We start from the raw sequence: 23931 nt of genomic DNA, 5'->3' as shown, positions 1-23931 counted from the left end.
GAAGGATTCATCGGTTTTCTCAACAAGAAACTCACAATGCTAAAATAGTTTATTATATAACATGATTGAAAATGTATAAATGGTTAGAAAAGATTTTTTTTCTAAATTTTATTCTCTAATTCAATTTTACGAGGAATTTTTTTTCTCTCTATAGATACTATGCATTATTTTTTGTTTTAAGATTTTGTAGAGATCGATGAAACATATTACAAATATTGGGACATGTTTGGATTTGACCAAGAAAAAAATATTTTTTAAAAAAAGTCATTTTTATTCGTATACTTTATATATATAATTACATTTTTCTTTGACATACTCAAAGTGGTTGATAAAAATCAAACAAAAAGTTGTGAATTAAATTAAAGCATTGGCAATGGTTAAGTAAGTAAACAAGTATCTATAAGAGGTAAAGGACAAGTTCATTTCTTTTTCAATAATTATTTTTTTTACACCCAATTCCTTTTTGTTTTATTTTCTTTATAAAAAAAAAGAAAATATTCAAATGTCAAAAAGGATAGTCAAGAATATTTAAGCTTTAATGTTCCCTCAAGATTAGGTAAGTTTGGCCAAAAGATATTGGAAGAGAGAGAGAGAGAGAGAGAGAGAGAGAGAGAGAGAGAGAGAGAGAGAGAGAGAGAGACATATCCAAAGCCACAAAAAAAGACAAATAAATGAGCAAAATACACAATCTATTCAAAATAATAATTTTTATTCTTTTATTTTTTTTTTCTCTTTGAAAAGGAATTAAGAAAATGAACTTTGAACATAATCTTGTCGGCTTCTTCAATAGTTTTAAATTACACTATTAATTCTTTTTAAAACAACTATTAATTAATAATCTTTTTATTAGACTTTTATCTAATTGAAAAAAAAAATCTTTTATTGGACTTTGATGTCTATATTTATATATTTTAAAATGTTTCCTTCTTCTTTTCTCGACCAATAATTATCGGAGATAATAAACAACTAGAAATGCAAACAAAAAATCTTATATGTGATTGTGGATATATATATATATAAATATAAGCAATTGTATGCATCAGTATGAGACTTCTACTTATGGTAATGATTTGTAAAGTTTAACATATATAGGGATGTTCAAGTATTAATATAATGATCCGATGTTTTAAGATAAGTCGTAAAAAATTGTATATTTCACAAGTTTTTTCCCTAGGTAACCACTTTAGGTCATTTTTTCAAGGGGTATTACCGATAATTTCTAAATAACTCCTTTATTCTTTTAGTTTTAGTGTAAATTCAAGTTTTAATTTCTTGACCAAAATGAACTTAGTTCAACAATAATTAACATGACTTTCTATCTTAGAGATGTGAGACGTTCGAATCTCTCAACCCTCAATTGTTATACTAAAAAAAAGTTTCAATTACTTATGTATATATTCGAAATAAATCAATTCGCTTTCGTGCTCCAATTACTTTTATACATTTAGCAGTATTAATACGAAGTGATTAAAACTTTAATGGAATTAGTTGCGTAAAAGTTTATTTTGAACTATTTGTGATAAATTGTTCGATCAATATATGAATTTTGGAATTGATTACTTATAAATTAATTATTTTACCGACAAATAATTGTAAGTAATGCCCTAGAACAAAATTTATAGATTAGTCCCATTTTGAAGTTAGGTTTGATGCATATTCTAATATACTCCTTGTTGAAACTCATGGAGGTCATCATTTTTACTTCATGATATGCTATAATAAAACATGGGTGAGAAAAGAGAAAATAATAATAATCGAAAGGACAAATTAAAATTAAATTAGAGGTTCAATAATTAAGATTATATATTGGGAATTCAAATATCATCTAAACTCAAATACATCTCATCCAAATAAGAAAGTTCACTTTCATTATCATCATCATCATCTTCCTCATAACAAAACATACTTCTTCCAATAATATTATTATTCTCTTTTGCTTCAAATACTCGACACACTACCCATAATCCAAACTCCTGTTCAAATCAGTACAACACAATCAAATTAATAAATCAAACACAACAATTTGGAGACTATCCAATCTAAATTATATGAATAATTAGATTGAGGTAAACCTAAATTTTTAATAATGCAACCAACAACCTAAATCCAACCAAACTCAAATTTTAAAGATTTAGTTCGATTTGATTGAAGATACAAACATTTGGTTGTCAATTTGACCAACCCAAAAATTCAAATTGGCCGTCCGTAATCCAATGCAACTCAACCCTTTTACCTTGAAAGAATTAATTTTTATACATCCAACAACTACTCATTTTGTAGCTTTGTTTTTCTCTATTTAATTTAATCATGCTCTTAGGAAAATACATACACTAGTTAGATTTTTTTTTTCTTGATGCATTTGTATAGTTTTATTCAAGTAAAGCTCGTATTATATATTTAGTGTTCGAACTTTTGGATTCGTCTTTATAGGATCCCTCAACTTTATCAAATAGATTATTGATTTTTTTTCAACTACTTTTGTAAATTTACATACGTTAGTGATTGGAAAACATTAATAAAGTTTGGAGTCTAGATTCGCTATTTTTTAAAATAATTAATAATGTTATCAACTTATTAAACTCAAAATGTCTAAACACATCCTTAATGTATCATTACTAAGTTTTAAATTTAGTTTTTGTTTGATAATACTTCTAAATTTAAAATATAGTTATAAATTTGAGTTTGATTTTTATTTAGTTGATAAGCTTTCTTGATTTTATACTTTTACGTAAGAGACTATATTAATACTAAAATTAATATTTTCACGTATATTTTTTTATTTAATAAGAAATTAAGTATTCGGTACCAACTATGACGAAAATAGTTCATCTAACAACTAGTAAAAAGTTATATGCTATGGAATTCAAGATTAGAACTCGATTGATTATCCGCTCCACATATTCTTTCTCTAGAAAAACATCCACCATACCAATTACTTTGTCTGAATTTGAGGGAAAAACCATGGTGATCGAAACTATAACGGTATGCAAAAGTGTAAAATTAAAGAAAACGAGAAACAAGGGAAAATAGCGAAAAAAAATTAAGATTCTTGAGTTTGTTTCACTTACTGATTTTGTTTGTGATAGATTATTGTTGTTGTTTTGAGATGGATGAGCATGATGAGTGTTATTCAAAAGGTAGTTGTAAATGTGATACTCTTGCATGATCCAGCTTGTTTGAATGGGTGATGGTGATTCATTATTGTTGTGCTTTTCTTTACCAATTCAGATTGTGAAATCAAACTTGTTAATTCAGAATGCACAATTCAGAATAAATCAGAGAATAATAAAAGAACAAGAACGCAGCGATATATAGTGGTTCGACCAATTTGGTCTACATCCACTTTGAGAACCAGTTTGGAGGATTTTATTTAGAGCAAATATGAGGAACAATTACAGAAATTTACAAATCAACTATCTGTAATTTAAGAGACAAACTCAAAATATACCATCAACCAAGAATGAGAGATCCACGGATGCTAGCTGAACTGAAAACTAAAACCCGTTGTACTGACCCCCGAACAACGACGCTGACCGTCGACCACAGCTTGCAAACCGACGCTGCTCGTCGGAACAAACCCCGGAATGAACCCGAAAAACCCAACCAACGGCGCTGAAGGAATGCCGAGACAACACCCCGAAAGAACCACCCGACGCCACCTCTCGCTGTCGCTGTGAAGACCGACCTGTCGTCGGTAAAAAGAAGAAAACGCCGTCGAAGTTCTTCCGCCGCGCCTCTCTCTCTCTCTTCGAAGTTCTTCCGCCGTCACTCTCTTCGGAAAAGATTCACCGCCGTGCCGATCAATCTCACGTAGTCTAACGCCGTCACTCTCTCTCTCTCTCTATCTGTGATGTTGGCCGCCTCTCACTTTCTCTATCTCACAAAATCGGCTGCCTCCTCCTCTCTTCTTTTTTGTCCTTTTCTTGTTGACCTAAAAGAAAAGAAAAGGATTGATATAATTTCAATTATGCCATTAGGCATAATTACCAATCTGCCCTCAATGTTAAATAAAGAAAAAACCCCATTATTTAACCTCTTAAATAATTTGTCAATTTTCACAATTATCTTCTTCTTGATCACCAGCAAAGAAAATATGATATTTTTTGATACCCACTTCATCCCCATTGGCACTGCAAAAGATTGGTTCATCCATTAAAACATCTTTCCAATATCCACTCTCTGTGGCTCTACTTTCTCCCACTCTGCTGAAAAAGTAATGAATATTGTCCCCATTTGAAAGTGTTTTACCTGTAAAACACACAAACTTTTTAACTTTAAAAATGTTGGCCGGTTGTTTCAATTTGGTTGATAGATAGATAGATATATTTATCAAACTCATCGATGAACAAGATCTTATGCTCCAATACCTCATCGATATCTAACTTAAAAAGATCTACTTCTTATACTACCGCATGCATATGGCTAGCTATATTGTTCACATAATAAGAGAAAAGACAAGAGGGGAGGGAGAGAGAGAGAGAGATGTTATGTATATATTATATATATTATACCATGGAACTGCCAAGGGTTATAGAGATGAAGCTGAAGATGAGGAATAATAATGGAATTGGAAAAATGATGATGAGAGTTAGCTTTGTGATAGAGAAAGTGAAGCACAAGGTCTTCATCTGTTGGGCAGAATCTAAGACCAGGAGGCAACAGATTTAAGCTATTATTTCCACTTATGCCACCTTCATCCATATTAACCAAACTCAATCATATATAATAATATGAATAACAATAATAATTTTCCCTTTTTTTTTTTTTGGAGGGGAAGGTATAGCTAGGCCCTAGTAGGTTTCAATGGAGAAACTTTGGCACCACATTTGGCCTATTTATATATAGAAATTAAATGCATGAAATGAAATGAAATTAAATATATATATATATATTTAAGAGAAGAGGATAATGTTAATGCAATGTGTTTTGTTTCATATATTGATTTAATAAAGGCATTTTTTTCCAACACCATGCTTCCTTGACCCACACTTTTGGAATGAAAACAAAATTAAAGTAACTTTTTTTTCTTTTGTTTTTATTGTAAAAGAGACACAAAAAGAAAAATAAAGAAAACAGTAACCCTAATACTTTATATGTCTACTAACACCAACTTGATCATAAACTTTAGGTTTAGGGTTACATTTATATTTTATTTATTGGATACATGGTGCTATAAGATAATGTTTTAAGTTAACGATGGAAAATTAGTTTCAACCAAAAGATGAAATTTTCATTACTTTCTTTGGGGAGAAGCTAAGTGACAAAACAATAGCAATTATTATTATTCTTGTTATTATTATTATTATTATTTCTCTTTTTCTTTTCTATTTTTGGATTTATAGAAGCAATTAATGGTATTTAGTGAGAGTGAAAGGGTGGATTAATTGCAAATGGATGAAATGACAAATGGGTAATCAAATCTGATAAAACATAATGGGTATCGTTGTTTGATGAACTACCTAATCATTTTGTTTAATCTAACACCAATTACGTTTAAATTAATACAATATAGGTTTTAGTACAATATTTAACACTTATAGGTAGAAAAGTCACAACCTAACAATTTAATTGAGAAAAAAATAATATTTTGGAATTGATTTGAACATAGAATCGAATCACCTCCTCTAATACCGTGATAATTAAATCACTAATTGACCTAAAAATATAATTATAAAAAGTGTGAGAAGTGATTATATTAAATACGAAAGAAAAAACCAATATTAATTTACTTAATAATTAAATTAATTAGACGAGATTATCAAGGTATTAAAACAGTAATGTACTTTCTAAATTCACAATAAATTATTAGGCAATACACAAACAAACAGAATGAAACGTTAATGGACTTAACCAATTGATCAAAAAACTACTTTTAAGTTTTTTTTTTTTAAAAAAAGGGTAACAACAAAAATAATATAAAAATAATTATATGATTAGATAAACATAGTTAGCAATTTGTGAAAGGGATCTAATTAAGTGGTGACAAATATATTATTTTATGGAGTTATGTAGAGTCAAATCTAACCTAAGCCCTTCAAATTAATAAGCACTCACGAGATCATTCATTGTTTACAAAATACACCATCATTGTTTATATGAAAGCAACTTCTTCTATTATTTTTTATTCTCCCATCTCATCATTTTGTTGGATGGATCTTAACATACAACAGATTCTGCCATTTAAATAAAAATTCTAGTTCTAATTCAAATATATTTCATATACGAATTTATTAACGATAAGGGTATATTTAAAATTATTCTCAAACTCGTGTGTGAGGTGAAGTGTTAGTACCACTCGAAGACATTTTTTTACCTTGGAAACTTCGGTAATACTACTAGTACTGCTCGTTCTTATCACATTCCTAGAGAGGAGAACAAGTACTATACCTATGTGTATGTGTTTTAGTTGCATTAGAATTTTCTTGTGATCATTGTTGTTTCTTATTTTAGAAATATGTTTGAGTTTTAACAAATATGTTATCTCTATTTCGCTTAATTCAAGTCCATTTTGAGATTTTTCGATCTTATTTGATTATGTTATAGGTTTTAAGCATTTTAGAAGTTCAATTGTCCTACGTTGGAAAAGTTTATAGAAGTGACATGTTTCCAAGCATTATATATACAAAGAGTCTATGTCTTTAGGTTTAAATCGCCTTAATTAAAAACACTTTTAAATTTGTGTGTGCTAATTCTTGTTAAGCTCTCTTTTACGTTTTTTTTAGTTTGAGAGGTGAGATTAAAAGGTGTGAGTAACACAGAAGTTTGAAGACAATACTCTTGTAATCGAGATTGAAAAGAGAACTATTTATTACGTGTGATTATAACAATTTTCACATCGTGAACTTCCTTTTAGTTAGTAGGTCATGATTTTTTTTCTAGGTTAGAGATTTTCTCGTAAATCTTGTATTTCCTAATTTTATATATTTTCTTTTAATTTCTATATCATCTTTCTACTTATTCTATCATAGAAATGATATATCTTTTTCCAACATGAGCCGGTATATTTCAGAGCTTCATGTTCTTCCATATTAGAAAAACCTATATAATTCTTGACATGGAGTTTAGGGTATTATGAATATAGTGCAGGTAGTTCAAACTAATTGCAAATTAATTATATATTTGGAAGCAAAGTAAATCTATGTTAAGGTTTATAAGGTGAATATAGAAAAAGGTATATAAACTTCAACTTGTACTGATAAATTATACACAACAAAGAGTGGTAAGTGCATTATATTTGGTGCCTAAATATTATTATTATGCATGCTTTGGTTTATCAAAAAGCCACATCATTACGTTACAACTCATTAGATATTAAAAATGATTCCCATCTATTGTTTTAGTTGAGACGTCATATCTAAAACCATTTTGAAGGAATAATATTAACCACAAAAGAGAAGGCCAAGTTTTTTGTGCTTATCCCAATATAATATATAGGATAAAGATAAACACTTTGCAATTGATCAGTTGCAAACCCAACTCTCTTCCCCTAGTATCTTATCATTGTGTTTTAACTAATTACTTTGAACACACATTTTAGTCCACCATGATATAACATTAGATCAATAGTTTGGTGCTTTTTTAAAGAAATTAAAAAGCATTGATAAGAGACGAATAAATTGATAGAAAATAATCATAATTATTAATTTTATTTCTCGCTCTTTTTCTCTAACCAACCACTCGCTTTAAAGCTTGACATATGTTTCTTTTTTGATATAGACAAGACATTAATAGTTCAATATAGGTTAGCTAGCTAGGTTTATTCTCAACTCAATGATATAAACATGAAAATAATCTTTCACGCCCTATACTTACCTATAAATTTATTTCATATAGTATCTATAACTTAGGTATTCCATAAAATGAAGAATCGTGCATTAAAAATCACATCGTTAATGCATCTTGTTTTTAATCCTTAGATACAATTGATGCAATATTCTATAAAAACTAAACAATTACGTGAGTTAATTTGATCCTTTGAGAATGATATTCGGTCTTCATAGCTTTTTTATATATATCCAATATATAAGAGATGATTATTAACAATGTTTCAACTTTAATTAAAGTGATGAAATATATGTAACGATCAGTCTGCATGCCAAAGTGCGCCCTAAACTGTTCCATCATGGTTGATTTGATAAGTTATCTGATAAAGTTTTCATTTTCTGTTTTTTATTTTTTACGAATAGATTTTTTTATTATTAATTTTATTTTTTTATGTTCAAATTTTGAAAAAGAAACATTTGTAAGATTGAAGATATACTCAAAATAGTCTTTCATGTTTGATTTTGATTTTAACACATAAATTTAAAGAAAAAAATGGACATTTTTGGTGTTGAGTTGATGTTTATTTAACTGTGTTACATTTTAATAGGTTGAAATTAGAGACTATCCTAAAATCTACATAGTATTGATTAAATGCCATGATATAGAATATCATTAAGATATATAATAAACATATAACTATAATTAAAATAACAATAATATAATATTAGTTTTTTTTTCTTTTGTTAAAATCTAGATCCAAATAGATCAAATACATAAAAATTTAAAATTTAAAAAAAATAAAGAAAGTAAAATGAAAAAATCATCGGAGCAATCGTAATAGGTAACACTATATAACAATATTTTTATAGAATTACAAATATAATATGATAGATTTTTATCGATGATATGATCCATTACTCTACTAAGATTTAAAAGTATGATTGATCCTTAACAAATTTCAAAGTTAAATCTAATTTTACTCTATTTCGTAAATATTTTAGGATGCATTGGATTGCTGTATTTGTAGTTGTCTCATTAGCTATCTCATGCTTTAGGTCGTATGGGCCTAATGGGCTAACATGAGCCATGGCTGATAGACCAACATAAGACAAAAGCCCATATTAGCAAAATGGGCTCGTATGGGCTATAAGCTTGTAAGGCTAATTACCCACGTGGACCATGTGTATCGTGGTCAGCCGCCGACTCCATAATGGGTTGGTATCTTTTTTGGAATTGGGCCAATTGGGCGTTTGGCTAATTGAGAGCCCATTTGACCCTTCATATATTTGGGAGTCAGCAGTGTTTTAAAAAGTCCGTTGTTGAACTCATGGTGATCCATTTAAATAAGATAAATTGCAAGATTACGAAAGTAAGGTTGAAAAAGGCTAACACAATTTTAAGGTTATTATCTATATTAATAAGGTACATCTTTTTTTAGGTGACTTAATCCTAAAACCTTGAAGCATACGGGTAAGAACAAAATATGCAGAAATGATTTATGTTGTTTTGCGGGGATAATGTTCACTTTTAGAAATAGTTCGTGACAAGCAAAAATGTAACTATGTCACAAAAGAGTAGGAGAATGTCAGGACAATTAGGTGTCAAATCAAAATTTTAAATTCTTGTTTGAATTCTAGTTCTAGGATATTGTATCTTTGAAACTATGTTTGCTCCATTTAAATACGAAATTTTCTGTATAACTCCAAAAAGCCCCTAAGATATCCCAAAGGCTTCTAAAGCTAGATTTCCTATAAGTAAATAAGTTTAAAAATTAAATTTCTAAGAACAAGCAGGATTTATATGGACAAGATAGCACATTTAGGTGTTTCCAAATATTTAGTTTAATTAAGCTTACAAGTATTTCTAACCCCTTATGACGGTGAAATGAGACTATCTATAGAGTTCATAGATTGTCGAACATGGACATAACTAACCGTATCAACAAAAGTCATGTGATCGTGAAGGTTTCAAGATTTATGTGGTAGTAAATTGGATTAAGTGAAGCAGGAGATGAGATGTTGTGGTTTAGGGATGCACAGAGTCCTAAGATTGAATTTGTTTGAGTCGGTGGGCAAAATCTGATCCATTGGGTTTAACCAAAAATGAAACAATATCTGGAGATGTCAGAAAGGGTTGAAATATTTGGATGGAAGAAGAGAGATTTTGGAGGGTAAGAAGGGGGAGGGAAATTTAAAGGAAGCATTGAGGGTCGTCACGGGCTAACAAAAGCTTGATATTAAAATAAACAAAAGAGTTGGAAATGGAAGGAGTGAGGGAAAAGTTTGGTTGGGTAGTGATTGACCACAAAACAAATGGTTCACGGGGTGCCCTTTCTACTTTTCTTTTTTTTTTTTAAATCACACGTTCCGACAAACACAAACCCCATTTTTCTTCTCCCTCTTCCATCTCATTCTCATTTTCTAATGAAGTTTCTATTAATATTAACCAACAAATTCGTTTCTTTTTCTTTAAAAGAAAAGGTAATATTATAATTATAAAAGAAATAATACGATTTTACCATTCTAATGATCGAAAAAAATTACTAATTTTAATTCATCTAACCACTCAAAAAATTGTAGTTTAAATCTTCGTTCTATCGTGTACTAAAAAATAACCTATCAAAAAAGTTATTTACACGAGCATATATTCTATATAATAATTAAAAAAATTAAAATTATTCAATAATTGAGTAGTTTTAGTTGTAACTAAGAAATTAATAACTATTATTATTCTGATTTTTATCCTTAATACTATGCTCTCTTAAGTTCGTAACTCTTGGTCCAAAATGATCCGTAACAAATCAATTATTTACCTAAGCTTTTCTTTTGTTTTTTTTTTATTTCTTTCAAATTATCTTGAAAAAAGTACTATTTAAAGAAAAAAGAACAGTAATTTCAAAAAAAAGAAAAAAGGAAGGAAAATTGATGTATTATAATTTCCACACATAAATATTAAATAGTTTAGGGCAAAGGACAAAATAAAAAAGGCAACTTTTGAGGACAACGAAGCAATTTTTGGAAAAAGTGAACAAAGAGCTAAATCTTCTCTTTTGCTCTCATCCACAAAAAAGATTTACCCATTTTTTTCATCTAATTTCACCTTCAAACTTAACCTTTTGTTTGAATAGGAATCAATTCTCCACCACCACAAAATAATGCAAATGCCTTTCTTACAAAAAAATATAATGCAAATAATAACACTAATCATCCCTTGAAATTTTATGGTCCACTAGTTTTTGCTGTGTAAATCCAAATATTTGGGCCCATAGAGTGGAAAAAATGAATAAATTTCTAAATGTTTAACTAATTTATAATAAATATCAAATCATACATAAGTACTAACTTTTAAAAGATAATAACTTTACTACATGAAACATTGATACCTAGCGGAGAGAAATTCACTGAAAGAATGTAAATTGAATTTAAAAGATAGCGTAACATCTTGAGTTTAGGAAAAGGACATGAATGAACCGATATTATATCCTAAATGAGAAGGATTATGAGGTCATGAAAATAAAGGTAAAAAATACTTAAAAGAATTAAAAGTTGCATGAGTGAGAACAAAATATGCTGAAAGAACTCATGTTGATTTGTTGAGGGCAACTTTCACTCTAATAAGTTTTTAAGACACATAAGAATGATGTTGCTATGTTGTACAGAAAAATGTCGAATATCCGAATTCTAAATCATGATCCAAATTCTAAGTCTAAGGTGTTACACATAGTAAATTTAGTAGTTATAAAGTAAGGTATGATTTAATTTTAATTGTTATAAAAATACACCCTTCTTGTTGGCTAAAATAATAACGAAGGACATGCTTGAGTATTAATTTAGGATACCACATACTAAAAGTGCTAAGAAATAGGAGGGATGTTTATATTATTTTATAGTATTGAATGAATTATAGAGGTGAATGACAAAAAATAATGGAGTTGGATTCTTTTATATTATGTCATTTTTTTTGTCCAATTCATCTAATTATGAATACATTAAACTTAATTATTCAAGTTCTTTTTGACATTATTATTTCAATTGAAACTCATCAAACGATTTGGATGAAATGTGCATTTGGAAGATTCCTCATCATATCAAGCTATTTGTATATTTTCAATTTATAGGATGATGTAATTATCATTTTACTATACAATAATTTAACTGAAGAATTTCTTAAAAAAAATGTAAATTAGATGATAACTTAGCATATTTACTCGTTAAGATAAAAAAAAAATAGTTACAAATATAACAATCGAACTTAAAGTAATTACATATATGAAAATAACCATATTTAGATTTTAGAAGTGATAAAAACAATGTAATTACGATTGAAAACATTTTTTTTCTTCATGATTTGAACTAATCTATCTACGAGTAGAAGATTAGAGCTTAACCTAAAACACTACTCTATTCAACTTTCACTTAAATCACATTGCTAAAATAAGTACTCAAACCAAAGACTTCCTAAAATAGAAGATATATAATAACTAAACCAACACGAGATGTTATAACAATTAACAAATGTTTTACTAACAAAAGTAATTAGGTAATACAATATATTAATTTTAATTAAAGATTTAAAATATTAATATTGATGACAGATATTTGAAAATTCTTAATTTTACAAATTTTAGTTTGTATAGAATAATTGTAATTCATCGATGATAATCTAAGGTTACAATCCTACGTGTAATTAATATATAAGAATAATATTTTAAAAAAATATTCTAATTATGTTAATAACCGAAAGTATTTTATAAAAAAATAGAACAAAAAATACTTGACTTATTAGTATGGACGGATTATTTTTCTTTATTTTTCTCGAAAGGGGTGTGGATGATGTTTTTATAAAACTACTTATTTAAATTTTTTTAAAAAAATACAATATACCATATTTTAATAAATTTTAAAAGGTTCTCATAATTATTATCCATACGAACCTAGTTGTCATAAACTAAATTTGTTTTTTCATAATAGTTTTGTTTTTTCTTTTCTTTTATGTATAGATCATAGAATAGAAAAGAGAATCGAAATATAATCTAAACCTAATACATATTTTAAAATTTTGAATGGAACAAAACACATTTTTAAGTCCAAAAAGACAGACATTTTATAACTTTTAAATTATAAAAAGTGGACAGAGTCGTGGGACTCTTTAATGAAGTTGAAAGTTCATCTTTGAGCCTCTAATACGTTTGAAGTACTAAAAAAAAGAAAGAAAATGAAAGAATAATTTTATTTAAAGAAGAGATAGAAGGCCAATGTTGGCACATCGAGAGAGAGAGAGAATGAGAATGTGAAGAGAACAGTGTGTAAGGCTTAGAAAGAAAGCAGTGATCTGAGTTAGTCACAATAACCCAAATCAGAAAGAAGAAGATAACTGAAATGAAGAAGCAAGAAGAAGAAGAACTACATCAAGAACAAGGATGCGACATTGAAGCCATAGGAATCACCTACAAGATCCAAATTCATAACTCCAAATCCCCATTTCTCAAATTCTTCTCCACCTCAAAACCCTCCCTCCGCCATCGCCACCTCCTCTCCGACGTCAATTGCCAAGCCAAATCCGCCCAAATCCTTGCCATTGTCGGCCCCAGCGGCGCCGGAAAATCCACTCTCCTCCAAATCCTCGCCGGAAAAACTACCCCTCACGGCGGCTCCCTCCTTCTCAACCACCTCGCCGTCGACCCTTCCTATATCAACCGAATCTCCGGCTACGTCCCTCAAAAAGACTCCCTTTTCCCTCTCCTCACTGTCGAAGAAACTCTGACCTTCACCGCCCGCCTCCGTCTCTCCCTCCCTTCTTCCGACCTCACCGCCAAGGTTACTTCTTTGATCGACGAACTCGGTCTGACCCATGTTGCCCATTCCCGAGTCGGCGACGACCGAGTCCGTGGAATCTCCGGCGGCGAGCGGCGGCGGGTTTCAATCGGCGTGGAAGTGATTCACGACCCCAAAGTTCTTATTCTTGACGAACCCACTTCCGGTCTCGACAGCACTTCCGCTTTTCAGATCATCGACATGCTGAAAACAACCATGGCCGAAGCTCAGCGAAGAACCATCATTCTTAGCATCCATCAACCTGGATTCAGAATCGTGAAGCTTTTCGATTCCATTCTTCTTCTTTCCAATGGCTCTGTTTTACACCATGGCTCTGTCGAACAACTCGGACTCAACCTCACTCTAATCGGCCTTCAACCTCCTCTTCATCTCAACATTCTCGAATTCGCCATTGAATCCATCGAAACAATCCAACAAACCCCAAATCAAACCCAATTGTTAATCCCTCAATCCCAACTAAAACCCCCTAAATTCACCCTGCAACAGCTATTTCAACAGTCCAAGGTCATCGACGAGGACACCATCAAAATCGGAATCCATAAATCAATCCCTCACCATTTCGCCAATTCCCCATTCAAAGAAACAGCCATCCTCATGCACAGATTCTCCAAGAACATAATCAGAACAAAGGAGCTTTTCGGTTGCAGAACAGTACAAATGTTGGTAACAGGGCTTGTTCTTGGTTCAATTTTCTACAATCTCAAATTCGATTTAATTGGTGCTGAAGAACGCGTGGGATTATTCGCCTTCATTCTCACATTTCTGTTAACAACCTCAATCGAAGCCCTCCCAATTTTCTTACAAGAAAGAGAGATTCTAATGAAAGAGACCTCCTCAGGTAGTTACAGAGTATCCTCTTACGCCATAGCCAATGGATTAGTATACCTCCCGTTTCTACTAATCTTAGCAATTCTGTTCTCAATTCCATTATACTGGCTAGTGGGTCTTAACAGAAACATAATAGCGTTTCTTCATTTCATGCTATTGATATGGCTGATTCTATACACAGCAAATTCAGTGGTGGTTTGTTTCAGTGCATTAGTGCCAAATTTCATAGTGGGGAACTCAGTGATATCGGGGGTAATGGGTTCGTTCTTCCTGTTCTCGGGGTACTTCATATCGAACCAGGAAATACCAAAGTATTGGATATTTATGCATTACATATCGGTGTTTAAGTACCCATTTGAAGGGTTTTTGATAAATGAATTTTCGAGATCAGGGAAGTGTTTGGAAATGATGTTTGGGGAATGTGTAGTGAGAGGAGAGGATGTGTTGAAGGAAGAAGGATATGGGGAAGAAAGTAGGTGGAGAAATGTAATGGTAATGGTGGGTTTTGTTTTGATTTATAGATTTGTTTCTTATGTTATTCTTAGATGTCGATGCTCCTCCAACAGGAAAACTGGGTTTGTTTAACATAGAAACGAAGAAGAATGAAGATGAAGATGAAGATGAAGAAGGAAGAAAGAAGAATAAGAACAAAAATCTCTCTCTTCACGAGTTTGGATTTGAAAGATGCTCTCTTAATTCACGTGGTAGTTTTAATTGTAGCTAAAGATTATACTCACACGTGTTTGTTTGTTCTTTGTGATTTTTAATTTTATTTATTTTTGCCTTGTCTCTCTAACTATATATATATATATGTAAAATTTTCTATTTGGTGTGTGATTATGTTGGTTTTAATTGATCCAATTTCTCAAGATATGCTATGATATTTATCATAGATCAAATGTTAGTTTTTTAGGAAAAGAACAAGCAAAACAATGATCAAACAACAATAAATAGAAAAATTTCTTTTGTATCTTCTCATAATAATAATAATAAATAGAACAAAATAGAACAAAAAAGAAAAGAATTCAAAACTTAGGGTGGAAGAGTATGATGGAATTTAAATTTGAAAAATATACCAAATGGGATCCCCTCACGTGCGAAAGTCACACAACAGTTCTACAAATTGACGGTTATCAAATAGCGTCTCTTCCCAAATTCAGTTATTCCCTCCTTCTTCATCGATAAATTATAAAATCCCGTCCCCATCCCCATTCCTTCTTCTTAAAAACAATGGACGAACACACAGTAACCTCCGATGAAGATCTCGGAATCAAAATCTACACCTCCACGCCGCCGAACGAAGAACCCCCCTCCTCCTACACTACAGACCACCACCCCCCCAACGATGGTGGCCGGAAAAGACGAGCAATGGCAAAAGGAATGCAAAAAACACTCTCAAAAACCTCAATGCTGGTAAACTTCCTTCCAACCGGCACTCTCCTAACCTTCGAAATGCTTCTCCCGTCGGTCTCCGGCAAGGGGGAGTGCACCCCGGTGAACACGATGATGATAAACTTCCTCCTGGGCTTATGCGCTCTATCCTGTTTCTTGTTTCACTTCACAGACAGTTTCAAAGGCGTGGACGGGAAAGTGTATTACGGGATCGTGACGCCGAGAGGGCTGGCGGTGTTCAAGACGGGGGTGAGGGAGGAGGAAGTGCCGAAGGAGGAGAGGTTTAAAGTTGGGATAACGGATTTTGTTCACGCGGTTATGTCTGTAATGGTATTCATGGCGATTGCTTTCTCGGATCATAGAGTGACCAATTGTTTGTTTCCGGGACATGTGGCGGATATGGAAGAGATTATGGAAAGCTTTCCTTTGATGGTGGGAACCATTTGTAGTGCTTTGTTCTTGGTGTTTCCTAATACTAGATATGGTATTGGTTGTATGGCTAATTGACTCTATTAGTACTCCTCCTTTTTTCTTTTCTCTTAATTTTTAGGATGTTTTTCTTTAATTTTACTATTGATCACTCTAACTAGAATGATCAATTCCATCAATTATATCAATAAAAGAAAGAAAAAGTAAGTGGTGAAAGTGTTCTTAGATAATTGAAGTGGTTGATAGTTTCAATAGTTTCTTAACAAAAAAAAAAAAAAAAAGTGAAGCATTACATGGAGTTTGTAATGATAAATAAAATAAAGATATATATTTGAGATCAACCCCACATTAACAAATGAACATTTTGAACCAACACTAAAAATCTAAACATTCAAAATTAATAGCATTAGTTGATTCGTAATCTTGATATCACTTCTCTTATCGGTGGCAAAAAATAAAATATAAAAAAAATTTAATCTTCATGACTGCTCACATTTTTTTATTTTCATTAACTTACATGTTTTTACCAACTAACTTGAAAAGTTCTTTGATATGAAATTGTTTTAGATAAAAATGATTTTGGGTTTCTTTTCTTGAGATTTATGAATTTGGTAAACTATTCCATGGTTAATTTGTACATTGAACGGATCAAAGCCGAGCTTCTCTTGATAGTAGGTTGCCCTGGCCTTTGTTTAGAAAAAATTTTGTGTGATTTTTTTACTTTCAACACATCTCAAACTTACAAATAACAAAGAACTTTCTTTTTCATAATTGTTTGAAACACAGAGACATGCATCGTTTGACTGGAATTTTGTTGATATATAGAGGACGAAAAAACAAAAACAAATGGTCATACACCCGAAAACCAAACTCAAATCGAAAGATATGACCTATAAATTGTCATTTTATTTTTGTGCATTGTCAAATTTTGCCTAATTATTGCTTCTTAGAGTCCAAGTTGGTTCGTTTTAACTCCATTTTCATCCTTACACTCAATCCTATTTCTTTGATGCTCAAAACCTATAAAATAATCTAATATAGTAAGAACTTAGAATTAAGTCGAGCTAGATAACATATTTACGCTACTATCATTTATCTGCAATTTCACACTATCATTTTATTATTTCTAGTTTATCTTACCATCCATGTTAACACTAATATGTCAATTATCTTTTTTTACTCTACTCAATATTTTTTTATTTGCTTCAAGAATTAAAAATAAAAATAAAATAAATGTGAGAGAGTTGAGTATTGGAGGAGAAAATAAAATTAGGTTTTTTTTTTTTTAATTTGATTCAATAATGTTGATTATGTCTCGGTAATAGCATGGAATATTTATAGAAAAATTAGTAAGAACATTTTTGTTATTTATCAATTTAACTAATATGTTAATCTATACAAATCATCTCATCATTTGTTAAGGAGTTAACTAAATCTTGAAGAGAAAACCGTCACAATAGTAAAATCTTGGATAGAAAAAAGAAAAATAGCAAATCCCAAAATTATTTAACCTACAGATTATTTTTTCAATTTTTTGACCAAGTATACCGCTCTATGAATGACAATTGATCAAAAAAAAAAAAAATCATAGAGCACGAATATTTGTAAACACAATCACTTTTAGTATATCTTAACTAAATAAAAAAATATTCTATTTTTACAAAATATTCTATTTTTACAAAATATTCTATTTTTACAAAATATTGAACCAACATCGTTAAAAATATCGCTTTAATTTCAACTTCCCTACTTATTGGGATTTAAGTAATTCGGGATCTTTTATATTTCATATTATTCATAAAAAATATATTAAATAATAGATATTACAAATTTTTAATAACAATTTCATTCGGCTTTTTCACGGGAAGAGTCTAAAATTTGGGGAACAAAATAATAAAAGAAAAAGAAATAATAATACTAATAATTAATGACAATAAAATTTATAACATAATTGGGCAGCCCAAAGAAAGCTTTATAGCCCATTGCGACCTCCATTGCAGAAACAGAACAAAGCTCATTTGGTTGAAGAAAAACCAATACAGCGAAACGAAAGCCTCCCTTGGGAGTTGGATAGTTGAAAATGGAGCTTCAAGATTTTGCGCCAATTTTTGGTGAACCCACCAGAGTGGAGTGGGTAAACAGGGGTTCGCTTTCTTTGCACCAATTTTTGTTCCATGTTTATACTCCAAGTCCTTCGCAGCTCAGATTTCTTGTTACTGATTTCCATTCTAACACTTGGGAATCCACCAAATCAGCTTTCCAGCTTGAGGATATGGTGGGCATCTTTGATTTCTCCCTGTACGTCGTCTCTTTATTGCATCCTTCTTCTTTGATTTCTATTAATATGTTGTTCTTACTTCTTTTTCCCTCTTACCAAGTGATGAAATGGGATTGTTTTTTAGAATTTTTTGGTGCGAAAAGCTCTATTGTTTTATGTAATCTTTGATACAGAGAGATGACATTGGAATTGGAGGGGCTTTTTCAGAGTTTGTTGATTATATTGTTGCATCTATGAAATTTGGAGATGTAAGGCTTTGTATGGAAGGACAATCGGGGAAAGATGGTAATCTTACTAATATTTAACTAATTCAAATTCTCTTTCCCATTCAAATATGGTTTGAAACTCACCCCTTTTGTTTTATTCTACAGGTGCAGCATGTGTCAAACTAATTGCTCAGAAATCAAAGGGAATGCCTGTATTTTCCATTTCTCTCACAAAACTCATTGACTCTGCTGCTTCTGAAGCTATGGCAACTATGTCCTTGGGGCTTTTTAACTCATTAAAAGAAAAGGAATGTTCACTTGTGAAAGGTTTTCATCGCTCATCTGTAGACTACCTATATTCTGTGCTATAGTCAACAAATATATCGATATCGTTTAGTTAGAGAAAAAGAACATTGTTATAGTGTTTGAACAGAAGGAAAAATGTTGGAGGTTCTTATGAAATATAGTGGTCGGGTGGGCTCAGTGTGTGGATCATTCTAATTAGATGGGAGGATAGGCATCTTTAGTTTCTTTTCCCTTTTTGTTCTATCAAGATTTTGGTATTTGGCTTTCATTTCTCTCAAATAACTTCTCACAGAATTCTACAAAATAGTTTGGTATTTGTATCTGAATATTGGCATGTTGTACATCTTTTTGTTATGAATTATGGATATACAAAATAATTGTCTTATACTCAAATGGGTATATTAGAATGTGTCAACTCTCCGGTGTGTCTGTGAACTATAAGAGTATATAATTTTGGTTCCATTTGTATGCGATGGGCCAATCCAGTCTAGCTGATTTGGAGTAGGGGAATAAACACAGTACTCTTAATCAAATCTGTCTTGGGAAGCTGTTTCTTTTTAGTCTCCCATTGGTGTGGTTTGGTAGGACTGACTCAAATATCATGTGCGAACTGCTTGAAAATGTTTTTATTGAAAATTATTTTGGACTTTAGGGTACTGTGTTTATTGAACAACAAACTACATGATGTACATGGTTTTAGTTTTTCATAATTTATTTTTCGTTTTCGTAACTTTGATAGCATAGTTTGATATAATATTCATTTATAGGTTAAATTTAGAACAAGATTTCTCTCAGAAATATTCAATTTTTTGCATGCTTGCATTGAAACTTAGCATCTGCAGCGTTGACTTTTCTCCTCTACTGTTCTTTCAGAACAAGAGCACTCCCTTCAGTTGGCAACCATGATATCAACTGAAAAGGTATATCCATCTTTGTCTCGCACCACTGTAAATAAATATGATAGGTGATGGACACTTTTAGTCTTATACTTAAAAGATAGACTTCATTAATAAACACATTATTATACACAATATAATGACAACAAGATCTCCTCTCCCACAGCCTCTCTCTCTTATATATCATAATTCAAACAGTTTACTCTGGTCAATACTGTTACCTGTTATTTGTTCTGCATATGTTTTGTTAATTTTTGACTTCCTTTGAAACTTTATTTATTAAATGTTAATAAAAAAAGAAAATTTAAAATTAAAAGTAAGAACACGGGTGTTCTTTATGTCTCACTTATTCTTTCATTATATATGACTTTATGTAACTTTGTTAGCCATTTCTTGGTTGAAAAACGTTTTCCATTACAATACCAATTGCTTCCTTATACCCTATGAATTCAACTCATGGGTCATTGAGTTTCTCCATTTTTGTACTAAATATTTCTTATTTAAGATTATACTTTTTGTTAATGTCAGGAAAAGAACGAAAATATCCAAACTCAGCTCGGGCAATATAGAAAGAAACAGAAGTTGCAAAATATGAATGCCTCAAATTCTCCAGGTATGTTCCTATACTCAATCCATTTAAAATCATGAAATAATATGTTATGTACATAAAGGACTGATTGAACTTTTCTGTTCTTCATAGATAAATCTGCCGTACATAATATTGGCTCGACGAAAACCACCAACCGTGTGGTGCCAGCACACCGGAGGTCGGTTTCTCAAGTTACATTCACCAAATGATTCAATTGATTTATTCCCAATACTAATAGATGTACTTAGCATCGTATTTGAACAGGGCGAAAACTAGGGGTGCCCTTCTGCAAGACTCTGAAGATGACAATGGTAGGTAGAGAAGTTGAATGTCTTGTATCCCATCCAATTTTGTGCATAATTTTGATTTCTGAAAAGCTGCTCTAGCCAATCATTCTCTTCCCTATGAATGGAAAAAAAAAAATCCCACGGTATCGAGTCCCTCAATGGTTTGCTTAAAATGGAACTGGAAATCTGTGTTTAGGGTCAGGAGGCTATCACCTTGCCGTAGTTATCCCAAAGTTTTTTATTTCTTCCATGCAAGTTTTACTTTTTTGCACATCCACTTTAAATGGTCTCATATTTTTTCATATATTTTCGTTTAATCTACACTAATAGAGATGTTCCTTCCATTTTTTCCCCATATTTTCTTACAGAACAAGAGCGCTCCCTTCAATCGACATTCGAGGAAAAGGTATATTCAGTCACTTGTCCCCTTTATGAATAAAGCACTTTATCCTTTTATAGATGGATTCTTATTGTCTTGAAATATATCAAAATTAGTACAAGTATAGCCGTGATCGTGGTGTATTTTTGGTGCCTTTGGAGTGTATTTTCATCTTGCTTATTAATTGTTTGTAACTTTTTTTATTTACTTTTGAAAATGTCAGGAAAAGAAAGAGGGGTTGCTAAATACAGATACCTTGGCCATTGTAGACAGGCTTCAAAAGTCTCCTGGTATGTTTTTTATGGTTCCTTCTAAAATTTAAGCTTATTTGTTTTCGAGGTTTAAGGACACTTTTGGTCCCTGAGCTTTCACGAAAGTAATAAATTATTTCCTAAACTTTAAAATGCAACAGTTTTGTCTAATCTGTCAACTTTGTATCGACTTTAGCCTCTATGATGAAAGTGTTTATTCAAATTAAGTGTTAATTTATATTACATGATGGCTTAGTCTTCATAGTTTATATGTGAATTTGATCATCGGTGAGTTTATAAACCTACCGGTGAAAGAAATTTATCAATCACAATAATAATTTTCACAAGGGAGACTTAGTTCTTACGAATTGTGAAATACAAGGACTACATTGTTACATTTTAAAGTTAAACTCTTATACATTTGTAAGAACAAGGACCATATTGTTGTTACCAACTAAATTGAAGGTCAATCGTTAGTGTTTTATGCTAGTTTAGGGACAAATGTTTTTTTTTAATTATTTGCTACACATAACCCGTTATTGAATTATCTTATTCTTAACAGACAAATCTGTTCATGATATCGGCTCGACAAAAATCACCAATCATGTCGTGCCAACACATCGCAGGTCGGTTTCTTGACTAAATGAACGTAATTTTGTTTGTTATTTCCCCACCAACAAGGGTAAACATACCGTAGCATTGTACTTGAGCAGGGCAAGAACACGAGGTGCCCTTCTGCAAGATAATGAAGATGACGATGGAAGGTGAAAAAACAAGACACTTTCAAAATGTCGAGTCCTTGTGTTCGAAACTTGTCTTAGATGTGGAGTAGGTAAACAAAATAATAGATATGATTGTGCAATGCAGATATTTCTTTGTTGTATATGATAATGTAATATTCTCATCTAACTTTGGCTTTCTGCTCAATTTTGTTGTCAATAAGGTTGAGTTGAATCTTAAAACAAGTCAAATTGTGAGACTTTTCATTAATTTCTCAAACAAATCAACTTGTTGACAACTTTAGCTTGAAAATTATTATTATTATTATTATTATTAGAATTTAGATCACTTTTTTATTTCCAATATATCAGGTTCTACGATTTTTTAAACATTTACTTTCAAAAGTCTTGACTTTTTTTTTTAGAAAAAAACAATAATAATAAAAAAGATTCCAATACTTTTTGGTCTTTGAATTTTCTAAACATTTATTTTAAAAAATATTGACATTTTTTTTTATAAAAAATCAAAAAGTTTTTTGAGACAATTACCAATAGGAAAATTAGGTCCAAAGTATTTGGAAATAGATGGGGTATAATGTAAAAGAGATTTACAAATATAACAAATTCATATTTTAAGATTTATGAGTAATAGATCATATCATTACAAATCTATAAAACTAATAAATTTTATTGTATTCGTAATTGTTATTTAATCCAAAAATGATTGTGTAAAAATCAGAAAGATAAAATATAATATCCCCACACATAGTTTCTGTACAATGAGAACCATCCAAATATTGACAAAGACAAAAATGAGATAAGCACAAACCACCATTATTGCAACAACAAACTCAACTCAAACTCACTCACTCACTTAGACACAACTTTTAATGCACTCTTTTTGAAAAAGCTCTCCCAAACCAATATAATGTGTTGTCCAAATCATTCATGTTTATATGCAGACTTGCATTCATCAACACTGATATATATGTTAAGGGTTTAATTTCTCAAAATATACGTTTTTCTCCCAAATTTTAAGAGTGGGTTTAAAATTTATTCGATTGTTTCCATTTAAAATATTTATATGACATTTTAAATTGAAAAAACTAATTTGAGAGAAAGAAAAAAAAGACCAAAATTGTAGAAGAAAGTTTTTATTTTAATATTTCACATAATAACAAATAAAATATTTATGCAGTTCTTTTAATTTTTATCTTAAAAAAATTTAAGGAATCGAAAAGACATATTAACATATTGCACGTTTTATTAGTTGATGACAGATGAATTTGAACTAATTGGATTAAAATGATAAAGTAGCAAGTTTTATCCGATCGATTACTTTATAAATGTTAAGAGGAAGAAAACTAATTAGATAATGTAACGAATTAGAAAAGAAAGAGTTGTTTTCAAATTAAGCAATGTAAACTCTATATTCGAGCACAAAGTTAAAAAGGATAACTTTATAGTATTTTTTTTCTTTTATAAAGCTCTATGATTAGACACACCATTTCACGAGTTGTCGGTGTCCACTAACATTATGCTCAAACCATGGTTGCTCTCACCATATTTCAAAGCATAAAAAGTTGAACATCAACTCCTACTTTTTTTTCCTTTTGGTCTTACCTAACTTTTATTTAATTAAAATCAAGATAAATAAAATCACAAAGAGTGAGTGAAATAGTGTTTAAATTTTTTTTCTCACTATTTTTTATGACTTGCAATTGTATTGTTTTATATATATATATATATATATATATATACTTCAATTGATAT

General features: G+C 30.7%; 4 protein-coding genes and 1 long non-coding RNA gene across 7 annotated transcripts; 3 read left to right on the top strand and 2 right to left on the bottom strand.

The window, feature by feature from the left end:
- Positions 1-1748: 1748 nt before the first annotated feature.
- Positions 1749-3202, bottom strand: LOC127151703 (uncharacterized). Its single transcript, XR_007824821.1, has 2 exons — positions 3069-3202; positions 1749-1973 (listed from the first exon to the last, which is right to left on the bottom strand). It is a non-coding gene; the product is annotated as an uncharacterized LOC127151703 (long non-coding RNA).
- Positions 3203-3310: 108 nt separating this feature from the next.
- Positions 3311-4841, bottom strand: LOC103499626 (NAC domain-containing protein 104-like). Of its 2 annotated transcripts, XR_007824820.1 has the most exons (3): positions 4512-4841; positions 4034-4248; positions 3311-3931 (listed from the first exon to the last, which is right to left on the bottom strand). XR_007824820.1 is itself a non-coding variant. In XM_051091644.1 (2 exons), exons 1-2 carry the CDS (start codon positions 4699-4701, stop codon positions 4049-4051), a joined length of 390 nt encoding a protein of 129 aa, XP_050947601.1. In that variant the 5' UTR covers positions 4702-4820; the 3' UTR covers positions 3311-4048. The 2 variants fall into 2 exon arrangements, 1 of the variants encoding a protein (XP_050947601.1); XM_051091644.1 differs by having other exon boundaries at positions 3311-4248; positions 4512-4820.
- An 8117-nt stretch (positions 4842-12958) lies between these two features.
- On the top strand, positions 12959-15261 carry LOC103499625 (ABC transporter G family member 5). Its single transcript, XM_008462660.3, has one exon. The coding sequence runs from the start codon at positions 13143-13145 to the stop codon at positions 15009-15011; it is 1869 nt and encodes a 622-aa protein (XP_008460882.1). The 5' UTR covers positions 12959-13142; the 3' UTR covers positions 15012-15261.
- Positions 15262-15656: 395 nt separating this feature from the next.
- Positions 15657-16325, top strand: LOC103499624 (protein DMP9-like). Its single transcript, XM_008462659.3, has one exon. The coding sequence runs from the start codon at positions 15657-15659 to the stop codon at positions 16323-16325; it is 669 nt and encodes a 222-aa protein (XP_008460881.1).
- Positions 16326-18233: 1908 nt separating this feature from the next.
- LOC103499622 (uncharacterized) lies at positions 18234-22442 on the top strand. 2 transcript variants are annotated; one of them, XM_008462657.3, is made up of 11 exons: positions 18234-18522; positions 18699-18810; positions 18897-19058; positions 19911-19957; positions 20462-20546; positions 20634-20700; positions 20787-20833; positions 21178-21215; positions 21412-21478; positions 22002-22065; positions 22153-22442. In XM_008462657.3, exons 1-11 carry the CDS (start codon positions 18328-18330, stop codon positions 22205-22207), a joined length of 939 nt encoding a protein of 312 aa, XP_008460879.1. In that variant the 5' UTR covers positions 18234-18327; the 3' UTR covers positions 22208-22442. The 2 variants fall into 2 exon arrangements, with proteins under 2 accessions (XP_008460879.1, XP_008460880.1); XM_008462658.3 differs by having other exon boundaries at positions 18379-18545.
- Positions 22443-23931: the final 1489 nt, after the last annotated feature.

This window comes from Cucumis melo, chromosome 11 (assembly GCF_025177605.1).
Source record: "Cucumis melo cultivar AY chromosome 11, USDA_Cmelo_AY_1.0, whole genome shotgun sequence".
Taxonomy (NCBI): domain Eukaryota; kingdom Viridiplantae; phylum Streptophyta; class Magnoliopsida; order Cucurbitales; family Cucurbitaceae; genus Cucumis; species Cucumis melo.
This window is presented reverse-complemented; position numbering and strand designations above follow the sequence as displayed.